At 32.6% G+C, this 20,936-nt stretch overlaps 9 protein-coding genes across 9 annotated transcripts; 4 read left to right on the top strand and 5 right to left on the bottom strand.

Annotated features, from left to right (window-relative positions):
* Window positions 1-218: 218 nt before the first annotated feature.
* On the top strand, window positions 219-2,720 carry LOC108973398. The gene is made up of 2 exons (XM_018940648.1): window positions 219-345; window positions 2,164-2,720. Exons 1-2 carry the CDS (start codon window positions 328-330, stop codon window positions 2,308-2,310), a joined length of 165 nt encoding a protein of 54 aa, XP_018796193.1. The 5' UTR covers window positions 219-327; the 3' UTR covers window positions 2,311-2,720.
* A 947-nt stretch (window positions 2,721-3,667) lies between these two features.
* LOC108973397 lies at window positions 3,668-4,385 on the bottom strand. Its single transcript, XM_018940647.1, has 2 exons — window positions 4,313-4,385; window positions 3,668-3,981 (listed from the first exon to the last, which is right to left on the bottom strand). Exons 1-2 carry the CDS (start codon window positions 4,328-4,330, stop codon window positions 3,817-3,819), a joined length of 183 nt encoding a protein of 60 aa, XP_018796192.1. The 5' UTR covers window positions 4,331-4,385; the 3' UTR covers window positions 3,668-3,816.
* A 3,863-nt stretch (window positions 4,386-8,248) lies between these two features.
* Window positions 8,249-9,775, top strand: LOC108973390 (ubiquitin thioesterase OTU1). The gene is made up of 2 exons (XM_018940641.1): window positions 8,249-9,218; window positions 9,286-9,775. Exons 1-2 carry the CDS (start codon window positions 8,409-8,411, stop codon window positions 9,496-9,498), a joined length of 1,023 nt encoding a protein of 340 aa, XP_018796186.1. The 5' UTR covers window positions 8,249-8,408; the 3' UTR covers window positions 9,499-9,775.
* Window positions 9,776-9,937: 162 nt separating this feature from the next.
* On the bottom strand, window positions 9,938-10,619 carry LOC108973391 (protein Asterix). Its single transcript, XM_018940642.1, has 3 exons — window positions 10,404-10,619; window positions 10,226-10,341; window positions 9,938-10,158 (listed from the first exon to the last, which is right to left on the bottom strand). The coding sequence occupies exons 1-3, from the start codon at window positions 10,522-10,524 to the stop codon at window positions 10,063-10,065; spliced, it is 333 nt and encodes a 110-aa protein (XP_018796187.1). The 5' UTR covers window positions 10,525-10,619; the 3' UTR covers window positions 9,938-10,062.
* Window positions 10,620-10,896: 277 nt separating this feature from the next.
* Window positions 10,897-11,779, top strand: LOC108973406 (TP53-regulating kinase). The gene has a single exon (XM_018940659.1). The coding sequence runs from the start codon at window positions 10,976-10,978 to the stop codon at window positions 11,657-11,659; it is 684 nt and encodes a 227-aa protein (XP_018796204.1). The 5' UTR covers window positions 10,897-10,975; the 3' UTR covers window positions 11,660-11,779.
* Window positions 11,669-14,263, bottom strand: LOC108973404 (pentatricopeptide repeat-containing protein 1, mitochondrial). The gene is made up of 4 exons (XM_018940656.1): window positions 13,159-14,263; window positions 12,368-13,090; window positions 12,133-12,307; window positions 11,669-12,074 (listed from the first exon to the last, which is right to left on the bottom strand). Exons 1-4 carry the CDS (start codon window positions 14,067-14,069, stop codon window positions 11,766-11,768), a joined length of 2,118 nt encoding a protein of 705 aa, XP_018796201.1. The 5' UTR covers window positions 14,070-14,263; the 3' UTR covers window positions 11,669-11,765.
* Window positions 14,264-14,425: 162 nt separating this feature from the next.
* Window positions 14,426-15,255, top strand: LOC108973407 (charged multivesicular body protein 2b-B). The gene has a single exon (XM_018940660.1). It carries the CDS (start codon window positions 14,532-14,534, stop codon window positions 15,165-15,167), a length of 636 nt encoding a protein of 211 aa, XP_018796205.1. The 5' UTR covers window positions 14,426-14,531; the 3' UTR covers window positions 15,168-15,255.
* LOC108973405 (dehydrogenase/reductase SDR family member 4) lies at window positions 15,252-16,653 on the bottom strand. The gene is given in 6 exon segments (XM_018940658.1): window positions 15,252-15,493; window positions 15,554-15,688; window positions 15,795-16,124; window positions 16,126-16,198; window positions 16,261-16,390; window positions 16,464-16,653. Coding segments are annotated over 6 exon segments (894 nt in total). The 5' UTR covers window positions 16,519-16,653; the 3' UTR covers window positions 15,252-15,322.
* A 2,104-nt stretch (window positions 16,654-18,757) lies between these two features.
* Window positions 18,758-20,579, bottom strand: LOC108973389. Its single transcript, XM_018940640.1, has 3 exons — window positions 20,157-20,579; window positions 19,966-20,096; window positions 18,758-19,310 (listed from the first exon to the last, which is right to left on the bottom strand). The coding sequence occupies exons 1-3, from the start codon at window positions 20,378-20,380 to the stop codon at window positions 18,940-18,942; spliced, it is 726 nt and encodes a 241-aa protein (XP_018796185.1). The 5' UTR covers window positions 20,381-20,579; the 3' UTR covers window positions 18,758-18,939.
* Window positions 20,580-20,936: the final 357 nt, after the last annotated feature.

Here is a 20,936-nt window from a genome sequence, read left to right as displayed (position 1 = left end):
TTTCATATGTCATTTGAGGCATAACGACTATTTAAATTTGGTTTTTTCGGCCGAAAATTCATCGCACCATCAATATCGTCCATCGAAATGTCCGCAACGCTCGATGGTGTAATTTATAGGTAGATACGTGTATATTATTTGGTTATACCAAGTAGTTGGCGGTCATTAACGATACCCTTTCTGTAATATCTGCGCATATAAAAGCCTGATAGCCACTGCAGTCGCCACACAGTCAGTTGTGAATTGAACCACTGAGGCAACCAAAAATTGCAGTTCAACGGATTTAACCACATTTGAAGAAGAAGAAGTGAATAACAATCGCTTAAAATGAAATTCCTCGCTTTGGTATGTTACAATCAGTGATAGTTGTGTGTTAAAAAGTGTACATTTTTTGAAATTTTTGAATGAAAATATCAAATGCTTATTTCGGCGAGTAAAATAATGTTGAATCGTGAATTTAGCAACAAATGCAAAAAATACACTAGTTTTTAGTATTAAATTGTATAAGAAGAAAGGCTGAAAGGCACAGATAAAACGAATTTTGAGCTGAACTGGAGAATTCCTAGTTGGAAGTTTAATCACACCTTTTTGTAATATTGAAGTAAAATAATTTTGGATAATTTGGATAATTTTTAACATCATATCTAAATAAAAGATACAGCCGTATAACTTAACCTTACTTAAATAATAGATACTTGTATTAATTTTTGTGACAAGAAATTAACTATTATTCAGGAAGGCTGAAAGGAACTGAGAATTAATTTAGAGCCGAGCTAAAGAATAGAAATATTCTTTGCTTTAATCTTTTTTTTCAAATATTTTATATGTTGGAAAATACTGAAATTATATTCTCGTGTAAAAAACAGCATTTCTTCGAAAAAAATTTTSTCATATAAAAATTAAATAATTTATTACAATTTGTTATTTTTACAAACATACACTATTAACAAAAAAGTTCTGAAATTTTTGGAAAAATATATTTAAAATTCGGCCATTTCGGCGACGCYATTTCCGTGGACCACTCGGAAAACAGATGCGCCCAGGTTGGCAGGATAACTCCTTACATTATCATGTGAAGTGAAAAATATGTGTTTTAGTTAACACTTTAACTTAGAACTTGAACAAAGGAAAAAAACTGAAAATTGGATTTTTGACAGACATTTTTACAWAAAAAATAGAATWTCGCGACRTTTTTCAAATAGTTGTAATCGAAAAAAATCCTTCGTCAAAGTCTTTATGAATTATATCTCAAAGACCTGTGTAAAATTTTATGAAGATCGGTTGAGTAGTTCTCAAGAAATCTTACCAACCGATTTCAAAAACACAGTCCAGTTCTCAAGGCCTTATCTCCGAAACTATTCCTCGGATGAACTTGAAAATTTAAGGCAATATTCTAGAAGTGTTGTAAAAATAATAAGATTATAAAAAATAATCGATTATTCCGTAAGCACATATGTATAGCCCCTCAAGTCGAACGGTAAAGAAACTTTTTTCATCCGATTGTGAAAGCAACGTATCGAGAAAACGCATTTAAAGTTTTGGGAGCACTAAGTTAAAAAATTCTTAAAAATAACCTATCTCCGATACTATTTGCCGACTGAAGTTCATCAATTTTCTAAGAATATTTTCAATTATATGTATGTACAATCCTATTATAAGCAAAAATAAAATCAATTTTTGAAATTCACAAATTCTTAAACCCCTTAAATAAGTCAATCAAACCAAACAATTTTAGAAAATGCCGTAATAAGCTTTTAAAAATCTATCAAATTAATAAAAAAGTGAAATAATTTTTTCTAATAATGTAATTCGCAATTTTTTTCTGACGCAATATATTGTAAATTTAGGTTTTAACTTCTCAACGTAAGATTAGTTATTATTACTGTTTTTAGTTATTATTTTTTATATTTATTTCAGTGATTATTTTAATTTATTTTGACAGATAAACTTATTTTAGCAATATAAGTATTTCAACAATTCTGAAGAAATAAAATTAAATTTTAGGTGATCGGAAAATGACAAATAAATTGATTTGGAGCAATGGTGTAAATCTTTAAAAACAAATTGTAATAATAACTTTAAAAATTTATTTTTTATTACAATTTTATTGTTGGTGAGTTTTTAATAATAACCTAAAAAAAATCTTTTTTTTATGACTTTTAGACATTGTTGGTGTGTTTGCTAATGGTTGCGCTGGTAGCAGCGGCACCCGCTGAAGAATCCCTACCAGGTGATATTTACGAACAGGAGGAGCAAGGGCGGCAAAACTTCTTCAAACTGAAGAAGATCAAGAAGTTGCTTTTGGGTTAACCAAAAAACATTTACATATATGCAGCATATATGTAGCATGTGCTTAAATTTTTATATTCGTTTTTATCACTTGAATGTGTTCATAGTTATTTTTACAATTCGTTTTTTTTTTTATTATATTTTGTTGAATTTGTTTAGCAACTAATTTTCATACTTAGACGCTGTTAAAGACCGCATAAGCTCATCTTTTTATTTGTACAACATAAGGAAATTATTTTTGTAAATATTCCACATACATACAACTATAGTTCTGTAAATATTGATTTTCAATAAATATAACAAAAATGGAAAAAACAAATTTTGACAAACAATTAAAGTGAAGGTGTTAAATTCAAGCCAAAAAGCGCTTAAGCGGATATTTGTATATTCGTGCYAAACAGGTTTATTAAGAATAAAACTTTTCAATTTAAATGGGTATACATAAAATTTGTTGAGCGGATGAATTTTGCTGGAAAAAAAAATTTGAATAAATTTTATTTTTACTTTTTCTTTTTACAAAAATATTTATGTAAATGGATTGTTTGTAAAATCCATTTATAACAGAGTTTATGCAGTTTAACAGTAMAATTTTGGTAAAGAATGACACATAGAATATTTTTATAAACCAGTTTTGAGATTACTTTGATAAATATTGTGCTGTTAATGGTGAAGGGAAGTTTTATGGAATGTTATAAGCGAATGGGCAAACATTTACATTTCTCTTCGAATTTTAATTAATGGGTTTTAGCATAAATTTCACCGCGCTTGAACCTTTTGTTTGTGACWTTAATAGCTTTCTTATTCTAAATGCTATCGGTTATTCTAGAATATCATCTTCTATTGCCACGCGTGCGCGTTTGAAAATAAAATTTTAATAAATTATATTTTTCTAGTTTCTATTTTGTAATAAAATTTGGAATTTTATATTAAGTAAAGGTCAGCAGGCAAGGCCAAGCAAGCGCTTGAGTAAGGTAGAATTTTTTTTATGATTTGAAAAAGTTCTGCTTTTCGGTGATTTCATTAAAAGCTTGAAGTTCTAATTCAGAAATAAGAATATAAAGAATAGAAGACATATACATATATATTATACGAGTATATGCAAATACAACGATTCATTGTTGTTATATAGACTATTTTCGAACCAAATGGGTTTAGTCGCATGTTCGCATGTTTGTCTTTGGTAAGAGAAATTCATAAGGTTAGCAAAAAAATTTAGGTACATGCAAGCATATAGTACATACATACACACGCAAATAAAAATATATATTGTATATAATTAGTGGAAACACATTTAAATATTTACATTTTAGTAATAAATTTAATTTATTATTTTTTTTTTTTTCATCTTAAAAGTAACATATTATTTAGAGTAGTGGTAGTTATGAGCTGATATTTTCTTATATACTTTTTTACTTAGTGTTAACATACATTTTTGAATAAACGACGTGAAAATACGACGTTTATGGGTTTAGTATGGCGGAAGTTTTTTGAATAACGGTAATGTGATGATTCAGCATGTCGTTGAAATTAACCCAAGAACAACAATTTCTTAAGCAATTTCAACTTCAATAGAACGCTCTTATCATCGGTGGCCTCGATAGTGTCGTGAGCACCCTCAATACCTTCGGGAATGGCCTCCTCTACGGGCACGGCGCTAACAGCCATGAAGAGCGCGCAACAAACAAAGATAGCCTAAATGAGTTTGAGAACAAGCGAAAAAATATTTATTAGAAATGCTGAAAATTTTGGAAATTTTTTTGTTTTTGTATTTTTTAAAGACAATTTTAAAATATTTATTGTTACCACTTTTTATAACTAAAATTTTGTTTAGTTTTTTTAATGTTTTATTATTATTTTTTTTTTTGTTTTATTTTTTTGGAATTTTGTTTTAATGTAAAAAACTAAGCTCTAATTGGTTTAATGTTTTTTCATCTAAAAAAAAATTTTTAATGAAATTATATTTTTTAACACGTAAATTTAACTTGTACTTTAATTCTTGTAATCTCATTAATTTTACACGCACCAAAAGCAGGAATTTCATCTTGTAAATGTTTTGTGTCGAAATGTCTTTAACTCGAAACCGCGAAGGTCCAATGGTAAACTTTAACTGATATTCAGTTTAAACTTAGTACTACTATTTATACCTAGTCTAGTTGAGTACGATGTCGGCGTTGACTGCTGGCAGCGACGCTGCTGCGGCTGACRCAGCGAGCAACGCAAAAATCTGCGGCACCTACCCTAGCAATGAACGTGCGGTATATACAAACATATGCATGTTTATATGTACAAAAATATATTTATGTATGTATATATGTCAGCAAATGATGCGCRTACTATTTTCATTGATTTAAGTCATTTTGGGGGTGCCATTAGTTTTTTAACATATTTTTGAGCATTTTGTTGCGGCTTTTTCTCCTGTTCTTTTAACTCTTCCGTTGTCTTGGTTGACGCTTTCCGTCTAACGAATGTTTATTTAAGTGGCAGCTAGTACTCGGCAAAGACGATTCGAATATACCTTTGTATCTGATTATTGTCTCTAGTCTAAACATTTTTTTTTACACAGCGRACTAATTCTTTTGTGTTTTATTTGACGGTTAAATCACGTATGCACACGCGCTACATATAATATATTTTCATATACATATGTACATGTAAATAACTTATCACAAAAAAAATATAAAAATTTAATTTATTTGCATATTAGCATCTTAGCAGAGATATTTAACTTCAAAGTTATGGACATAAATAGAGCCATGAAATTCATTTTTGAAAATCATTCTTTACCTCTACACACCATAGTTCGCACACATTTTTAGTACATTTTTAAAGTTTTATCAAATTTATTAGAAATACCAACAATATTCTAAACATAAGAAGTGAAAGATGATATAAGAATATTTTTAAGGCACAACAACTTACAATTTAAAGAAACAGGTTATTCCTTAGTTTTGTCATAAATTCCTTTATAAAAAGGATGCCAGGTGATGAGACAAAAAGAAGCGGTCGTCCCATCGAGACATAAAAACTGTTCGCGAACGCATTCGCTGAAATTCACTCAGAAAACAGAAAACAGAAAATTATGTTAAGCGATATGTTAACCAGATCAGACACGTTAAGGCATGTTCGAGATGAACTCCACATAAAAGCCGACTGATGGACAACTGGTCATCTTCTGACAACGCGCTTAAAGCGGATTGAGCTCAACAGATGCAATCAGCTTCTCCGGTCAGCAGCCACGAAAGGATACTTTCAAAATTTAAAAATTGTTCAATTTTTAGGAATTTTTTAGTAAGTAAAAAGATAGAATCTACGCAACAACTTCAAAAGACGGCAAAAAATTTTATTACAAAGGTTCAACGTAGTCACCAAGCATGGTTTAGAGGGGAGTCTTCCGTAAAGACGTTATATTTTTGCATTTCTGTTGACAAAGAATCAAAACTGGGGCAAATATATATCAGCAAGATGTTTTAGAAGGCGGAGTAAAGCAGTTAAGCATTACTCTCTTCAAGAGAGAGCACTCGACCTTCCAGCAAGATTCTGTTGTAGCATAAGTAGTATATGATAGAAGAATAATATTGCTTAAAGCAATAATCCTAGTTTGATTGCAGTAGATTATTGACCATCTGTGTAAAAGTTTACAAAAAAGTTGTCTCATGAAACTTTGATTCGAGTAGCTTCGTCAATCTGTTACCAATAGGAATTGTAAGTTCAATATGTGCTTATTTCAAATAAAAATGGAACCTCATGCAGACAATATACAAACAATTCTAAAGGAAACCAAAAACCACTTAATTTTATGAGGAGTAGAAGTTATCCTTACGAAAGTAAGGTAGGTTAGTTAGATTAAGTTCAAAAATCGATCCTAACAGTTGTGGTACCAAAAACTCCTAAATAATTCATCATAAGAYCATCATAAATGTCCAATGTCAGTTTTGGCCTGGTCTCCTGCTTCCCCGAATATAAGACTGCGGAGATTTCTCACTCACAGTCTTAAAAAAGCTGGACAGTGAAGTTTAGATGTTTCTACCTCACCGTCCTAATTAAAATTTTGACAACTTGCGTCAAACATCATGTAGTATCTACTGAATCTCCTGCATYCTGCTCTAGATCAAAAGGATCTCGCAGTCACACAGAAGCTGGTCGCCAACCAACGCCTACGAACCCCGGAGATCTAACTCTTTCCCACTCTGATGTGACCGGGGCAAGGGTGATCTGTTTGACTATCTCAGCTTTGCAGTTACCAGCGATGCCGCTATAACCAGGCACCCAAACGTGTTTAAAGACGAAGTACCTTCTTGCTATTTCTTATGAGGGCCGACACTATTTAACTAACTTTGAGCGCACAGTTAAAGAACTCAGCGCTAGTATTGCCGTCTGCTGTCGGGGAGAATGATCACCTCCCTAAAAGAGACTATACTTTGGACCAGTATGTTCACTACTACCTTAATAGGAATCGTTTCTACATGCAAAACACTACTGGTAGCCTAAGCTACCTTGAGCTCTTTACAGGGAACTACCCCTCTAACCAACAGTTTGTCATGTTTGTATTTTTTCTTTAAAACCTAAATAAGTCTTTATAATATTCATAATTGGATTCAATATATATTATATATGTACATACATACATTCTTATGTAAGTATGAGAAAAACACATACCAATGAATTTTCAATCCTGTTCATAAATTCATACATACTTACGTGTAATGTAAATGCGAAATTTACATASAAGTAGTTACATACAAAATTTCAAATTGTATTTGTATATTCCAACCGAAACTGCACTGGTCTCAAGCAGGTAACTGTGTGCATACATATCTAATACATTCCACACATAATTATGTCACTTGATTTCGCTCTTCAAGCTATTTGATTATGTAACGTAGGTATGCCCCTATATACATACTTAACATGTACTGTAAATGAATACCTRAACATATAATAAAATGAAATGAATGAGAATTACACCTTGGTTATTAAAATAAATATAAAAAAATGTCCGCACAGCAGTATAAGTAATTAGTAAGATCAGCGATGACATTGTTGATAATATTTCAGTTACCATAGTATTTGCAGTCGACGTTGCTTCAGATTGTAAATTAAGTAATGGGCATTTATGTATTTAGTTCGCGAAAAGCAATAAGAATGATCATTAACGCATTTGTRTACATGCTTACAAATTTTACTTCAACACACAAACCGATTCATCGATATAAGCTACTATTAAAGTTAAAAAATAAAATGATAAGCTTAACAAAACCGACAGGAAGCGATACCCAGATTCACAGTATAACTTTAAAAATTAAATGTATTATCACGGAGCTCCTTTGCCTACTTCAATACATGAACTATATGCATTTGACGATCGCATAAAAACTAATGCATTAGGAGTTACTCTTTACCATTACTAGTATATGCAGATATCCATATGTAAATATTGTACGAAATATGCCGAGTCATTGCAGGAAATAAAAAATACAATCACTTACCAAAAGGCTGCAATGTAAGTAAATGTTAATTTMTTGCGTGAAGAACATAGACACAGAGTTTGTAAGGAACAAAATCACACTTTTAAATCAAATATGATGGAATATACATATGTCKTTTTTTTTAATTCTCTCAAAAGTCACAATACCATAGGAAATTCTTATTCAAGCTTATTTAAATCAGTAACATATGATTTGACGACCATTTCCTGTCAAACAATCGTTTCCAGAGTATTACATTGAACATACCACATACTATTATAAATTTTACATATTATATATTTGATATACAAGATAACTACAATGATACTACAAATACCTTTTTGAAATATACCAGATCTTCCCTATAAAATTAGTACAAYCAAATAAAATACATAAATAAATATTTTAATAAATATAACACTTTTCATCACCTTGAACGCTCTATTATAACTCTCCACATATTTAGATTCTTGACATTTCTTCATTATTTTTCAATGTGTAATGGCAACACTAGTGTAGTCCAGAGGAGAAAAGTAAAATCAGCATAAATCCAGAAAATTTTCTTTATTTTTCCAATTACAACAAAATTACCTCATTGCTAAATACTAAACGTTAAACTGAAAAACTTAAAAAATTCTAAATAACCGTGTAAAAATGACTGGCTCGTTTAGTGTTAAAATAAAATCGAAGAACGGCCAATTCATTGTGAAGGACTTGACTGCTAAAACAACGATTGGCGAACTGAAAGCAAAAGTTTCACAATTAACTGAAGTGAAGGAACCACAATTGCACATACTCGCTGGTTTTCCGCCTCGTCCATTAGATTTATCGCAAAATGCACATTTTATATCGACGATAGGAGTTAGCAGTGGTGAAACATTAATTGTCGAAGAAAAACCAGCAAATACAGCAGCTTATTGCTTAGAAGATGATGAAGCTCTTGCACGCAGATTGCAAGCCGAAGAAGAGGAAGAGCAACTACGTCAAGTAGTTGCTGAAGCTACAAGGACAGAAGGTGCCAATGGCCCACAAGCACCCGTTGAACTACCAAGTGGCTCCAGCGGAAATTTTAATGGAATTTTACTCAAAAAGGTTGTACCGGCAGATAATTCTTGCCTTTTTACGAGCATACGTTTTGTGTTAAATGGCAAAATCGACAATGAAGGCAGTGAAATGATGCGACATATTATTGCTCAAGTTGTATCTGCTGACCCACAAGAATTTAATGACGCTGTTTTGGGCAAGTCAAATTCTGAATATTGCACATGGATACAAAAACCTGATTCGTGGGGAGGTGCAATTGAAGTTTCAATACTCTCCAACTATTATGGCATAGAGATCGATGTTGTAGATATACAAAATGCTATCATTAATCGTTTCGGTGAGGATAAAAATTATGGACTACGAGTCTTTCTACTTTTCGACGGTATACATTACGATCCTCTATACATGGAAACAGTAGGTGTAAGTAATAAATTTTATACCTATCGACACAATTCATTTATTTAATATTTTATTAAATTAATTTCAGGGCGGTGCTCCTGCAACAATATTTCCAATCGAAGAATTGGGTGTATATCATCAAGCGGAGCAGTTAGCTAACGAAGCAAAATCATCACGACAATTTACCAATGTCGATAAATTTTCTCTGCGTTGCTGGCAGTGCGATGCTATGCTGGTTGGTCAAGTGCAGGCACAGCAACATGCTAAGTCGACCGGTCATACTGATTTTGGGGAAATTTAATACGCCGTAATATTTAGTTCGCTCTATTTCTTCGCTTTCTTCGTATTCGCCTATTACGTACTCACATCCTAAGACTTGCGATTCACAGATTGAATAAAATTATGTAAGAACGACCAGAGACAAACGAAGGGTCGTCCGATTTTCTTATCATTTTCACAAAATTGTCATCATAGCTGCGTTAGAACTTCTCATCTCATGACATTACTTTTTTTTTTAAATAAAATTGTTAATTTCTGGATATTTATTAACCCAGTTTAAATCTGCAAAAAAACAATAATATTTTAAACGTTTTATATAACGTTCTATAGTAGCTTAGCTAATCCAAAAAGTAGCATAAATTGCTTCAAGCCAGAATTTTAAGTATATTTAAGATGTTTAAAAATAGTTTCAAATTAATAACAAATTACTCTGGTTTGCAAATATGTAATACCCAAATGTATTTATGCTTTATTTAACTAAAAATCTTTATTCTCCGCAGGATGAAACGGTTTTATATTTTCATTACAATTTTTATTCATATATATTAGGRAGCTTAAAAAAGGAATGCTATTCTGCCCAAATTTGCTACGGAGCAGGTGCCCATGGGGGTGTCATCGGTGCAGGATTTTGTAAATATGACATCACTACCGCGCTAACGGATAACATAAAAGACGAGAGCACCTGTTCAGAGAATAAAGAAAGACACTAGGGACACAATCCTGCTGTTTTTATCTTTATATTTTATTACCTGTTTTGCATCATCACTGACTCTTGAACTAGCAAAGCTAATACAAGAACAATATAGAGCGAACCATGCACACCATTTAAGCTTCATCATCAGTCCACACATCGAGAAGATCATGCCTAGAAAATGMAAACTCTTGCAATTGTCTATATGGTATATAAATACTGCAAGTAATTAGTACCCAAAATATTCATATAATCAGGCATAAGATCTTCGCTGGAACTTCCCGCTTGACCTTGGTTTTGTGGGGCCTTGTAGCGGTTGACCTTTTCTTTACGGCGTGGATCCACTTGCATGCTCATTCTATCTTATTTATTAAAATAAAATTACTTTTTATTTTGTTACAAATAGGTTAATCACTCGTACGTAAAGTGGTTGTCAAATTAAAGTCATAACTGAAGTGTCAGCAAAGACACAAACCGATTATTTAAGACCAATGTAAACAAACTGCTTACAATTATTTAAATTTTTAAATTTCAAATTAAAAAAAATAACCAGACAAACATGACAGAACTATTGAAAAGTGAATATAATCAAAAATTTGTGGAGTTACATATATATATTAAATACATTATTTTGCACTAACAATTTTTTTTGGAAAATTAACTTTATTAATTTTATTAACAAACGTAAAGCTGGTAACCCTAGCATATTGTGCGTAAACAGCTGTTGTCTTATTAWTGAATATATTTTGCACCGGTTTCCACAAATATTTTAAATTAATTTGTGTATTTTTGACTTGATAGATTGGTAATGGAGATTTTAAAGCAAGGCGCAGAAGGCCGTCTTTACCTTGGTGTATTTAAAGGGGAAACGTGTTTAGTAAAAGAACGTTTCATTAAACATTACCGCCATCCAGAATTGGACACACAGATTACAAGACAACGAATCAAAGCAGAGATAAAAGCGGCTACTCGATGTCAAAACGCTGGAATATTAGTACCACATATTTTGCATACTGATCTAAATGAACGTAGAATTTATATGGAATATTTTGGAGAAGCCATCACAGCCAAAGAATTAATTCAACGTGTTGTAACTGGTCATTCAATGGAGACAGCGGAAATAGTTTTGAAAAATCTTTGCACACAAGTCGGTACAATAATTGGAAAATTGCACGCAAATAATATAATACATGGCGACTTAACAACATCGAACATACTTATCAATCCCAAAAGTGAAAATAAGGATTTTAAGGAGTACGACATTGTTTTTATTGATTTCGGATTAAGTCATTACAACCAAGGAGCGGAAGACAAAGGTGTCGATTTATATGTATTGGAAAGAGCGCTTCTCAGCACACACAGTGAGCAACCATATCTATTTGATTACATGCTCGAAGCTTACCGCAAAGAATGTGGCAAGGATGAAGGAACTATTGTAGCTAAATTCGAAGAAGTACGAGCGCGCGGACGGAAACGTACTATGATTGGCTAACCAGATGTGTGAAAAGATTAGTTTCATTTTTATTTTTTTATGATAAGCTTAATTGTGACTATATCCTAATTTACACAACAAAATACRAAACATAGAAGATATTCAACTATTCTATCCGCACAACTGCGCTTTTTTCGTTGGGCAAAGAATTCTGTGAATCATCGCGTAAGTTTTCAACTTTAATCTTTTTTATATACTTTCGAACTTTTTGTTGTTTCGAAAGCTTTTGATTTTTTAATGGCTCAATGCCTTCAGAGTCATCGTCCTTATACTGTTGATATGGATGTTCACGAATTTTTTTGATTGCATCCTCTATTTTCAAGCCAGCAATTCCCTGTTCTTCATAGTAGAGGCGCAATTTAGCACAAAATTTTTCGTGTCCCCTTCTAAATGACTTCGTTTTTGTTGAAGGGTACTAYAAAATATTGAAAATTAAAATTGAATTTAGAAAACATAATTATAATTAAAATTACTCTTGCATCAATAGACCGCGCACATCGATCGTAAAAATTGTGAAGATGTTTGAGAAAAACCTCGTTTGGTTTGATATTTTCATCCAAACTAATTTGTAAAATTTCAATAACATATGGGAAGTTTCTATTACCAGTTCCTTGTCGCAACATTGCACCCAAAATTTGTATGTTCATTCTATAAGGTTGTAAATATAATACAAATGTGTCTGCTTCGATATTGCTATAATTGCCTTACCGTATGCCGTTCTCTTTCATTTGTTGCAATAATTCTCGGGATTCCACTTCCGTTTGACATCCTAACGCTAACACGCCATAGGTAATAATATCAGGCTCTAAACCGGCTGTCCGTATCATTGATATCACTTCTTTCGCTCCTTCGTAGTCGAAACGCATAGAACGCTTTTTTATTAGAATATTAAAAAAGTCAATGTCTGCTTTTAGACCAATTTTTCGCACGTATGTTAACAACTGTTTTTCGGCTGCATATGTTGGCGGTATGACCTCCAATAATGTTGTAAAAGTTTCAATATCAGGTGTAATTTTATATTCTTTCATAAGATTTAAAAAGCCCGACAAACCGCCCAAGAGTAAAAAACGTTCATGCGGAAGGGAAACTTCCGCTAACGAAACCAGGCTCCCGAGATGAGGTCGTGCTGCCAACAGGTTAGGCATTTCTAACTGTTCTKGATTATTTCTAATTTCTATAACTTGGGATTGCTTATTCACATCTAGAGCATTAGATGATGATTCTTCTTTAGGCAGTGATGTCTCCTTTTCTATAGATGTAGTCGTAGCTAGAAATTCTTCACGTTCTGCACATATTTGATGTAATACTTTTTCCATAGTATTCAAGTCACCGAATCCACAATCTCTCGCACAACGTAAAACAGTGTTGAAAGTGTAATAATCAGGTTTTAGTTCATACTGCATCATTTTGTGCCAAGTAAGAAGACAATGACTGTCGAAAAATTTAAACAAATTTAAATTAATAATGTATGCAATCATGTTTATAAAATGAGTTCTTACCGGAATCCATATTCTACATCGCTTGCGCAGGCTTGCAACAAGAAATTGAATGTTTCAACATTCAAAGGCAATTGTTTCTCCATTAACTCATCCGCAAGCAAATATGMCGTCTTTACGTCACCACAACGTCCAAAAGCTTTAATCATTGCATTATAATTTTTTACATTTGGTTCATAACCCTTCTCTATCATTATTTCACGTAATCTATTAGCCTGTTCAATGCCGTAGACCGTAGATGGAGCATTCGCACAGGCATTAAAAAGTGACGTATAAGTACCGCCTTTCACTTTTAATCCCCTTTGMCGCATTTTAGTAAATAAATTAAATGCTTTACGCGTATAACCTGCCTTTGCACATCCGCTTATTAGTAAATTATATATATATGCATCAGGCTTGGCACGATCTTGCTTTAACATTTGTACCTCGAGTACCGCAATAGCATCTTTTAGTTTTTTCTCGGCTAGATAGGATTTTATAAGACGTGCGTAATCAATTGTTCGTAATGCTCTGCTTTTAGGATTATTTGTATATTCATCTTCCATAACATCTCCAGTATCTTCTTTGATCTCAGATGTTTGATTGTTACCAAATATATCAGCATCGTTAAATTTTTCCACAAAATGGTCCATATGACTATTCAGATTATCTTCTTTCGACGAATTCTCATTTMGTAATGGCTCATGGTCTGGAAGAGTCTGTTGTTTCTTATTAGCTTGTCGTTGCTCTTCCAAACCTGCATCTTTATCATACGTTTTAATATGCAGTTTACGGACACACTTTGATTCTTCAAACAAGCTGTAAATACTGTATTTTAATTTAAGGCACTCATTGAGACGGGATTCCTGCGACACCTTATTGCTCGTATACCACAACTGACGCAAAGCTCCAACCCGGAGCAAACGAATGGCCATTTTATTTATTTCAAAGTATCTGTGTTATTTTTATATAAACTCCTTCAAATTGCATGCTGTTTTATTCATTACTGATTAGAGTGGCCAGGTTACTGCTAAAATTAGTAGCTCAAGCTTTTTAATCTTATTATCAATAAAAATAAAAAAAACATTTAAAATATGCTTAGAACTTTACTATCATCATTGATTCATCCGATTTAATGTATTCTTGAATTCAATATTTTATTAATTTTTTCACAAAACTTTAAATTTTTCCCAACAAGGCACATACAAACTTTTTAAAATGCGCCAAGAATTGATAACGTCAGAGTTGCCAATCCTATATGTATCTCAGCTGTACTGTATCAACTGTTTTCTGTTTGTTTTCATTGTCAATTCCGCATTAAATGTTTTTATTTGTGAATGTYGCTTGGTGACTCACACATGTAGTAATTTTCAATCAAAAGTTAGATTAACTTAAAAATGTTTAACAATTTATTTGGCAAAAAACCAACTGTTAAAGAACAGCAAAGGGAAAATGATAAGAACCTACGAAAAGCCAATCGGGACATAGAGCGTGAGCGCCGAAAACTAGAAGAGGAGGAACGCAAGCTGCAGCAAGAAATAAAAAAGGCTGCGGCACAAGGCAATAATGATGTATGCCGCATATTGGCGAARCAACTTGTGGAAATAAGGAAACAAAAGTCTCGAACATTTGCAGCTACCAGTAAAATTACATCAATTGGTTATCAAAATAAAAATATAGGAACAAATATAGTGCTAGCTGATGCAATGGGAACTACTGCCAAAACAATGGGTGATATGAACAAAGTGATGCGGCCGGAAAGTATTGCTGCAAATATTCGAGATTTCCAAAAAGCAAATATGCATATGGAAATGACAGATGAGATGATAAACGATACGTTAGATGACATGCTGAACGAGTCGGGCGATGAAGAAGAAAGTGATGCCATTGTTAATAAGGTTTTGGATGAAATTGGTATTGAAATATCAGGTAARATGGCGAACATTCCGTCCACCGGCTCTGGAGATTTGGAAAAAAGTACACGTAGCGAAAAGGATATTGAAGCTCAATTGGCTAAATTGCGCTCCACTTAGTTATCTCTGTAACACTATAAAATAAGTTAGTTTTTATAAATGTAACCCTTATCATCATGTGGATTTTAAATAAAATGCTATTACTTAAGATATACATATTTTACTTATATACCAATCCATTAACAATCTTTAAATTTCACATAAATGCATTAACTTTATAGCCTTGCTGACATACCACCGGCAGCGACAATTGATTCGCCTGTAATATAAGAAGCATCATCAGAAACTAAAAATGATACTATTCCACCCATTTCTTCTGGGGTACCCAGACGACTCATAGGTATATTTGAGATCGCTGCATTATTAGCCGATTCAGTTTCGTGCAGCTAATGAAAAAAATATATATGTTACTCTTTTTACACTTACTTTACATACCTCATACATACCGCACTTGAGAATTTGGTTTTTATAATTCCGGGTGCTAAGCAATTTACTCGAATTCCTTCGCTAGCCAACTCTTTGGATGCAGCTTTAGTTAAACCAATTAAAGCTGTCTTACTAACGGAGTATGCACCTAGCAACTATAAAAAAGTCTTATTTGAGAAATAACGATTAGATGATCTTATCTTCTTATCTTATTGATTAGAAACAAATAAAACATATATGTATGTATATWTATGTACATACATTGAAAGCATCGTAGCCCGCTATGGAAGACACAAAAACTATATTGGAACCTTGTTCCTTTCGTAAATAAGGCAATGCCTCTTTTGCAAGTAAATAAGAAGATTTTACATTGATGTCGAATATTTTATCCCAGACGCTTTCCTCGCATTCCAACACACCACCCACTACTGGATTTGTAGCGGCATTAGATACCAAAATATTTAATTTTCCATAAGTGCGTATAGTTTCCTCAAATAGTCGTTTCCTATCTTGTGCTTCTCCCACATGACATTTTAAACCAGTAACTTTAAGATTTAGCTTTCGTAAACGTTCAACCGCATTTTCAACATTTTCGCTCCTTACGATTACTGATTACCACAGCCGCACCATCCTCGGCCAAACGTTTAGCAATTGCAAATCCAATTCTAGTAAAGGTAATATTGTACACATTTTTGCCAACAAAAAACATTATTTATCATGAACATACCCATCCGTAGAAGCTGTAACGATTGCTACCCTTCCTTCTAAGCGTTTCATATTTTTCTCTGTTGCGGTATGAATTCCACTACTTGATAAGCGTTTATGACAAATATTTAAAGTTACACCAGGTACATTAGCTAGTTGAAAAATATTTGCATTTAACCTTTAATCAATGAGATTGAACTTTAAACATTGTGCGCATTAACTTACCTCCAGCGTAAACACTTTTTGCTTTTGTTACAACTTGCCCTCTGATAAGGAACATTTTTACAGATTCGGATTCCTATCCTCTAAACAGAACCTCACAGGCGACAAAAGTTAGAGCGGATTAAGCGTCGTATTATATGACGAATGTTAAATAAATAAATAATATACATGTATTTTGATTTCCAAAAGAATTAACACCGGTTTCTTAACCCTTAAAATTTAACATTTCTGAATTTCATTTTTTAATATTTATTAGAAAAATTTCGTTATTATAGGCCTTTGTTAAAACCAATATCAGCATTTATTATTTAAAAAATGAAATAATCAACACAGTTAACGTTATTTATGTAAATAACTGTTACACTAAATATATTTATTAAAAACATGCTATTTTTTAATTCAACTGAAAGGTACACAAAATGCAAATAAATAATTTTTATTTCAGTGAAGCAATTTATTGGAAAATTAATAAATTAGTTTAATATAGTTTTTTTTAATGTTGTTGCGTTTATTTTGATATCGTTATGCGTTAGACACTATAACGCTAGTAACGACTAGCGTTGACGTAAAAAAGTAATCGTTGCGATAAGCTTTTTTGTATTCGATAGAAGAAACACATATCTATAAAACGGCATCACAACAAACTACAAAATAAATTTATCACACAGATTTGAAATATTTCAAAAACGTTATCAGTAGATTTAAACTACTTTAATAAGAATGTAAATATATCTTAAATTAGATTTTCTTATATAATGTTCTCGCCAAAGACTTGAAGAATTTTAACTAATCACTAATCTAGTCTGTTCTCACTGCCCTTGGCGATTTATAAAACAGTTGTTTTTCACATTAAAAAATTCACATCATTTARTATTTATTAAAAGAAAACATTGTGATGTCGTACTTTGTTATAAAAGTTGTATTTTTTTTTATAAATATTCTCCATTCAATGGAAATAATGGTGGAGATTTTTGATTTTGAGCGCCTAGCAATGAGACGTTTGCTACTTGCCCATACAATGCTCAAAATAGCTAGTCAATATGGAGCAAATACAACAAGATCCATTTGGATGAAGGCAAGTACATAAATATTGGTCTTATATGTATTACAATGTCGTTCGTTTAATTAAAATACGTATGTATGTATATATATTTTAGGCTCGTAAGCAAATGTTTTGGGAAGTCGATTGCCAGGTAAATTCAGATGCATTTTTTAAAAGCACCTTCCGAATGAAGCGCCAATCATTCAATAAATTGTGTATAATGTTGAAAGGCTTGGAGAGGAAAAACACTAACTACCGAAAGTCCATTCAATTAGAAAAACGTATTGCAATTGCTGTATATACTTTAGGGTCTTCTGTCGATTACCGTACAATTGGAAATATGTTTGGAATAGGCAAAAGCTCTGTTTGCACCATTCTAATTGAGTTTTGTCGTGAAGTCTGGCGATGTTTGTGGCCTTTATATTTGAATAAATTCCCAATGAACCAAATTCAATTGCGGGAGTATTTAAATGGTTTTGAGTCATTGGGTTTTCCTCAAGTATTAGGAGCTATCGGTAAGAAGTTATACTCTTTACAATTGACTTATTTTTAATTTTTACGTTTAAGATGGATGTCACATAGAAGTTCATCCAACAGCAGAAGATGCCATGGAGTATTTGAATGATAAGGACTGGTATTCCACAGTTCTTCTGGCTTTAGTTGATGCAAGGTAACTTTTGCATGAAGCTCGTTAGAACTCCTATGGTATTTCTTTAATATTATAGATGTCGCTTTATATACATCAACGTTGGTAGTCCAGGCGGTTATAATGATTCTTCAATATTTGAGAGCTCATCTTTAAAATGCCAGTTGGTTCAATCTAGCTTATTTAATGACGTGAGTAGGCAAATATCGTCAGTTAATGTTCCAGTCGTTCTCTTGGGTGACTCTGCRTTCAAACTTGATGAACATTTGATGAAACCATACCCATTTCGCAAAAACCAACCTTTGAATGAAAAAAAATATAACAACGCACTCTCGAAATGCCATAGAGTTGCCCACACAGCTTTCAATCATTTAAAGGCAAGGTTTAGGCGGGTTGGCAAAGGCTTTGAAAACCACATGGGCAACACAAAATCTGTCATTAAAGCATGCTGTGTATTGCACAACTTTTTGAATGAGGAAAATGATGAAATTAATGAAAGGTGGATTGCAGCACAACAAATCGAAAACCAAACTCGGCAGTTGCCAGAAAACGAACCTAACATACCTGGAAATGTTAGCCCAAGGGCAGAGAAAATAAGACAAGCGTTCGTTTCATATTTCGGTAAGTGATTGCATTCAACTTTGAAATATTTTTGCACCTCTACATATGTATATATATATATTTGTAGTTTTATAATACTATGGCTTACGAGTAAACTACACATAAAAGCGCTCAAAAAAATTATACATAAAATAAAAATTTTTTATAAAAAATAACATAAAACAGTCCGACTAATTTTGGCGGCGAAGGAAGTCGATGAAAGCATCCTTCATCTCGCTAATGTCGTTGGCATATTTTTCTAAAATAAGTAGCCGTTTTTCATCGGTCTCCTTCATCGCCTGAGTCGCCTTCAAAAAATCCTTCCTCATTTCCTCCATTACTGACACTGCTGTTTTCTTTTTAATTTTTCTAGCGTCATTGGATGAGGGGAGATTGGAAGGGTCGGAAGACGATGCGGCAGGACTCCGAGGTGTGAATGGATTTGAGGATGCGAATGGATTCGGAGATGCGATTGGACTCGGTGGTTCGCCAAGACTCGAAAGTGACGATTCTGCTTCATTTTTAACCTCTACAGGAAAKGACCCTATTTCGTCAGTATCCACTGAAAATAAATATACATATAAAAGACAATGACAACAAACAAATAAAAATTACTGAGAAATATTCCACAAAACGCCGTTTACTTGAATTATACAATAACAACAGCAAATGTAGAAAGGAATTCGACATGAAAAGCTAATAATTGTTTTTACTTGGGGTATTATTTGTTTTCTATTATTTCTTTTAGTTCTTTAATAAAATATGTAAATAAGKTAACATTGCTTATTTGTTAGAGTGAGAACAAAAAGAATTGAAYAAAAGTTAAATATTGAMTTAAATTTTTCTTTGCATTATTTAATGTAAAATAAATGTGTAGAACCGAATTAGTAAAGTGTAAGCGGATATAAAAGTCAAAAATACAAGTGCTAAAYTCATTATAAATCGTAGAAACGTGCATTTCAAATAGAAAATTTAGTTGAACTTTAAATGCAAATATTTCAAAAGCCATAAGTTAGCGGGAGCCATATGCTTATGTGTTCTTAATTTGGAGAACCTCATCTATCAGTACATAACCTTTTTAACTACGAATTCGGGGAAGGCCATTTTAAAATTTACCTATTCCATTAAATTAGCGATATAGTACGAATTAATTTTTTGTTATATTTRTTTAAAATATACGACGAATTATAGACTACTCCAATATATTTACAACTTACCCATAATGCTGTCCTCGACAAGCTCGTCGGAGCAAAAGCTTTTGTAGCCACCTATCGCTTGGTGGACCGCAGCAAAATGCTTCCAAGCCGAAGACGAGCCACCAAATACATCAACTTTCCGTTTCTCTTGCCTAAAAACATACAACAAATAATATTTAATATAAAATTATACTTCTTAACTTATAACGTACTTATATTTGTTAGTAAAATTATGCATTTTAATTTTTATTTCTGTGGCCGTATAATTGTGGCCAAATGTGTTCATTTCTCTGGACATCTCTTCGTAAATGTGGCTATTCTTTCTAGTTGATTGAAATTTTGGCATTTTTTCTTGCCACAACTGTATTAGATCGGTTTCAGCAGCCTCGTTCCACAATACCCGCTTTTTTTTCTTAACAATATCACCACTTGCCATTTTCACTTTTACTAAATAATTGCATTAAATCTCTTCACTTTATTTGTTTGTATAGTTTTTTGCACTTTGAAGCTTTAAACATATGGACAATCGCACTACAAACGTAGCAACAGCGTCTTGAAGTCTGTTTCTTGAGCATTTGGAAGACGGCAGCGACATATCAAACAGCTGATCTACGCAATTTCGTTGTTGCCCTACTAACGCTACAGTTATATGGTCAGAACTTGCTTTCAAGTTGATCACAAAAACTACTTGTCAAAATGTATTTAACTGTATAGCCGTGACGTAAGCTACAAGCAACTTGATAATCAATAATAGTTTCAATAAGCTGTGGTCAAGGAAATCACATTTAATTTTTAAAAGCACTTTCATATAAAACTTTCCTCGCTTTGCGTGACAATTCATACTGGTATAACGARGCGTAGGAAACAAAGGTGACTTCATGTCATTCTTGTGGCAAGGCGTAAAAAGTTGAGAGTTGACCAACATTTTGCTTTTTTGCAATTGAAGAAATGCTTATATTTGTTTACAAAAATATGTGATCAGCTGTTGTAAC

Source organism: Bactrocera latifrons, unplaced genomic scaffold, assembly GCF_001853355.1.
Source record: "Bactrocera latifrons isolate USDA-ARS-PBARC rearing strain unplaced genomic scaffold, ASM185335v1 scaffold_474, whole genome shotgun sequence".
In the NCBI taxonomy this organism is placed as follows: domain Eukaryota; kingdom Metazoa; phylum Arthropoda; class Insecta; order Diptera; family Tephritidae; genus Bactrocera; species Bactrocera latifrons.
This window is presented reverse-complemented; position numbering and strand designations above follow the sequence as displayed.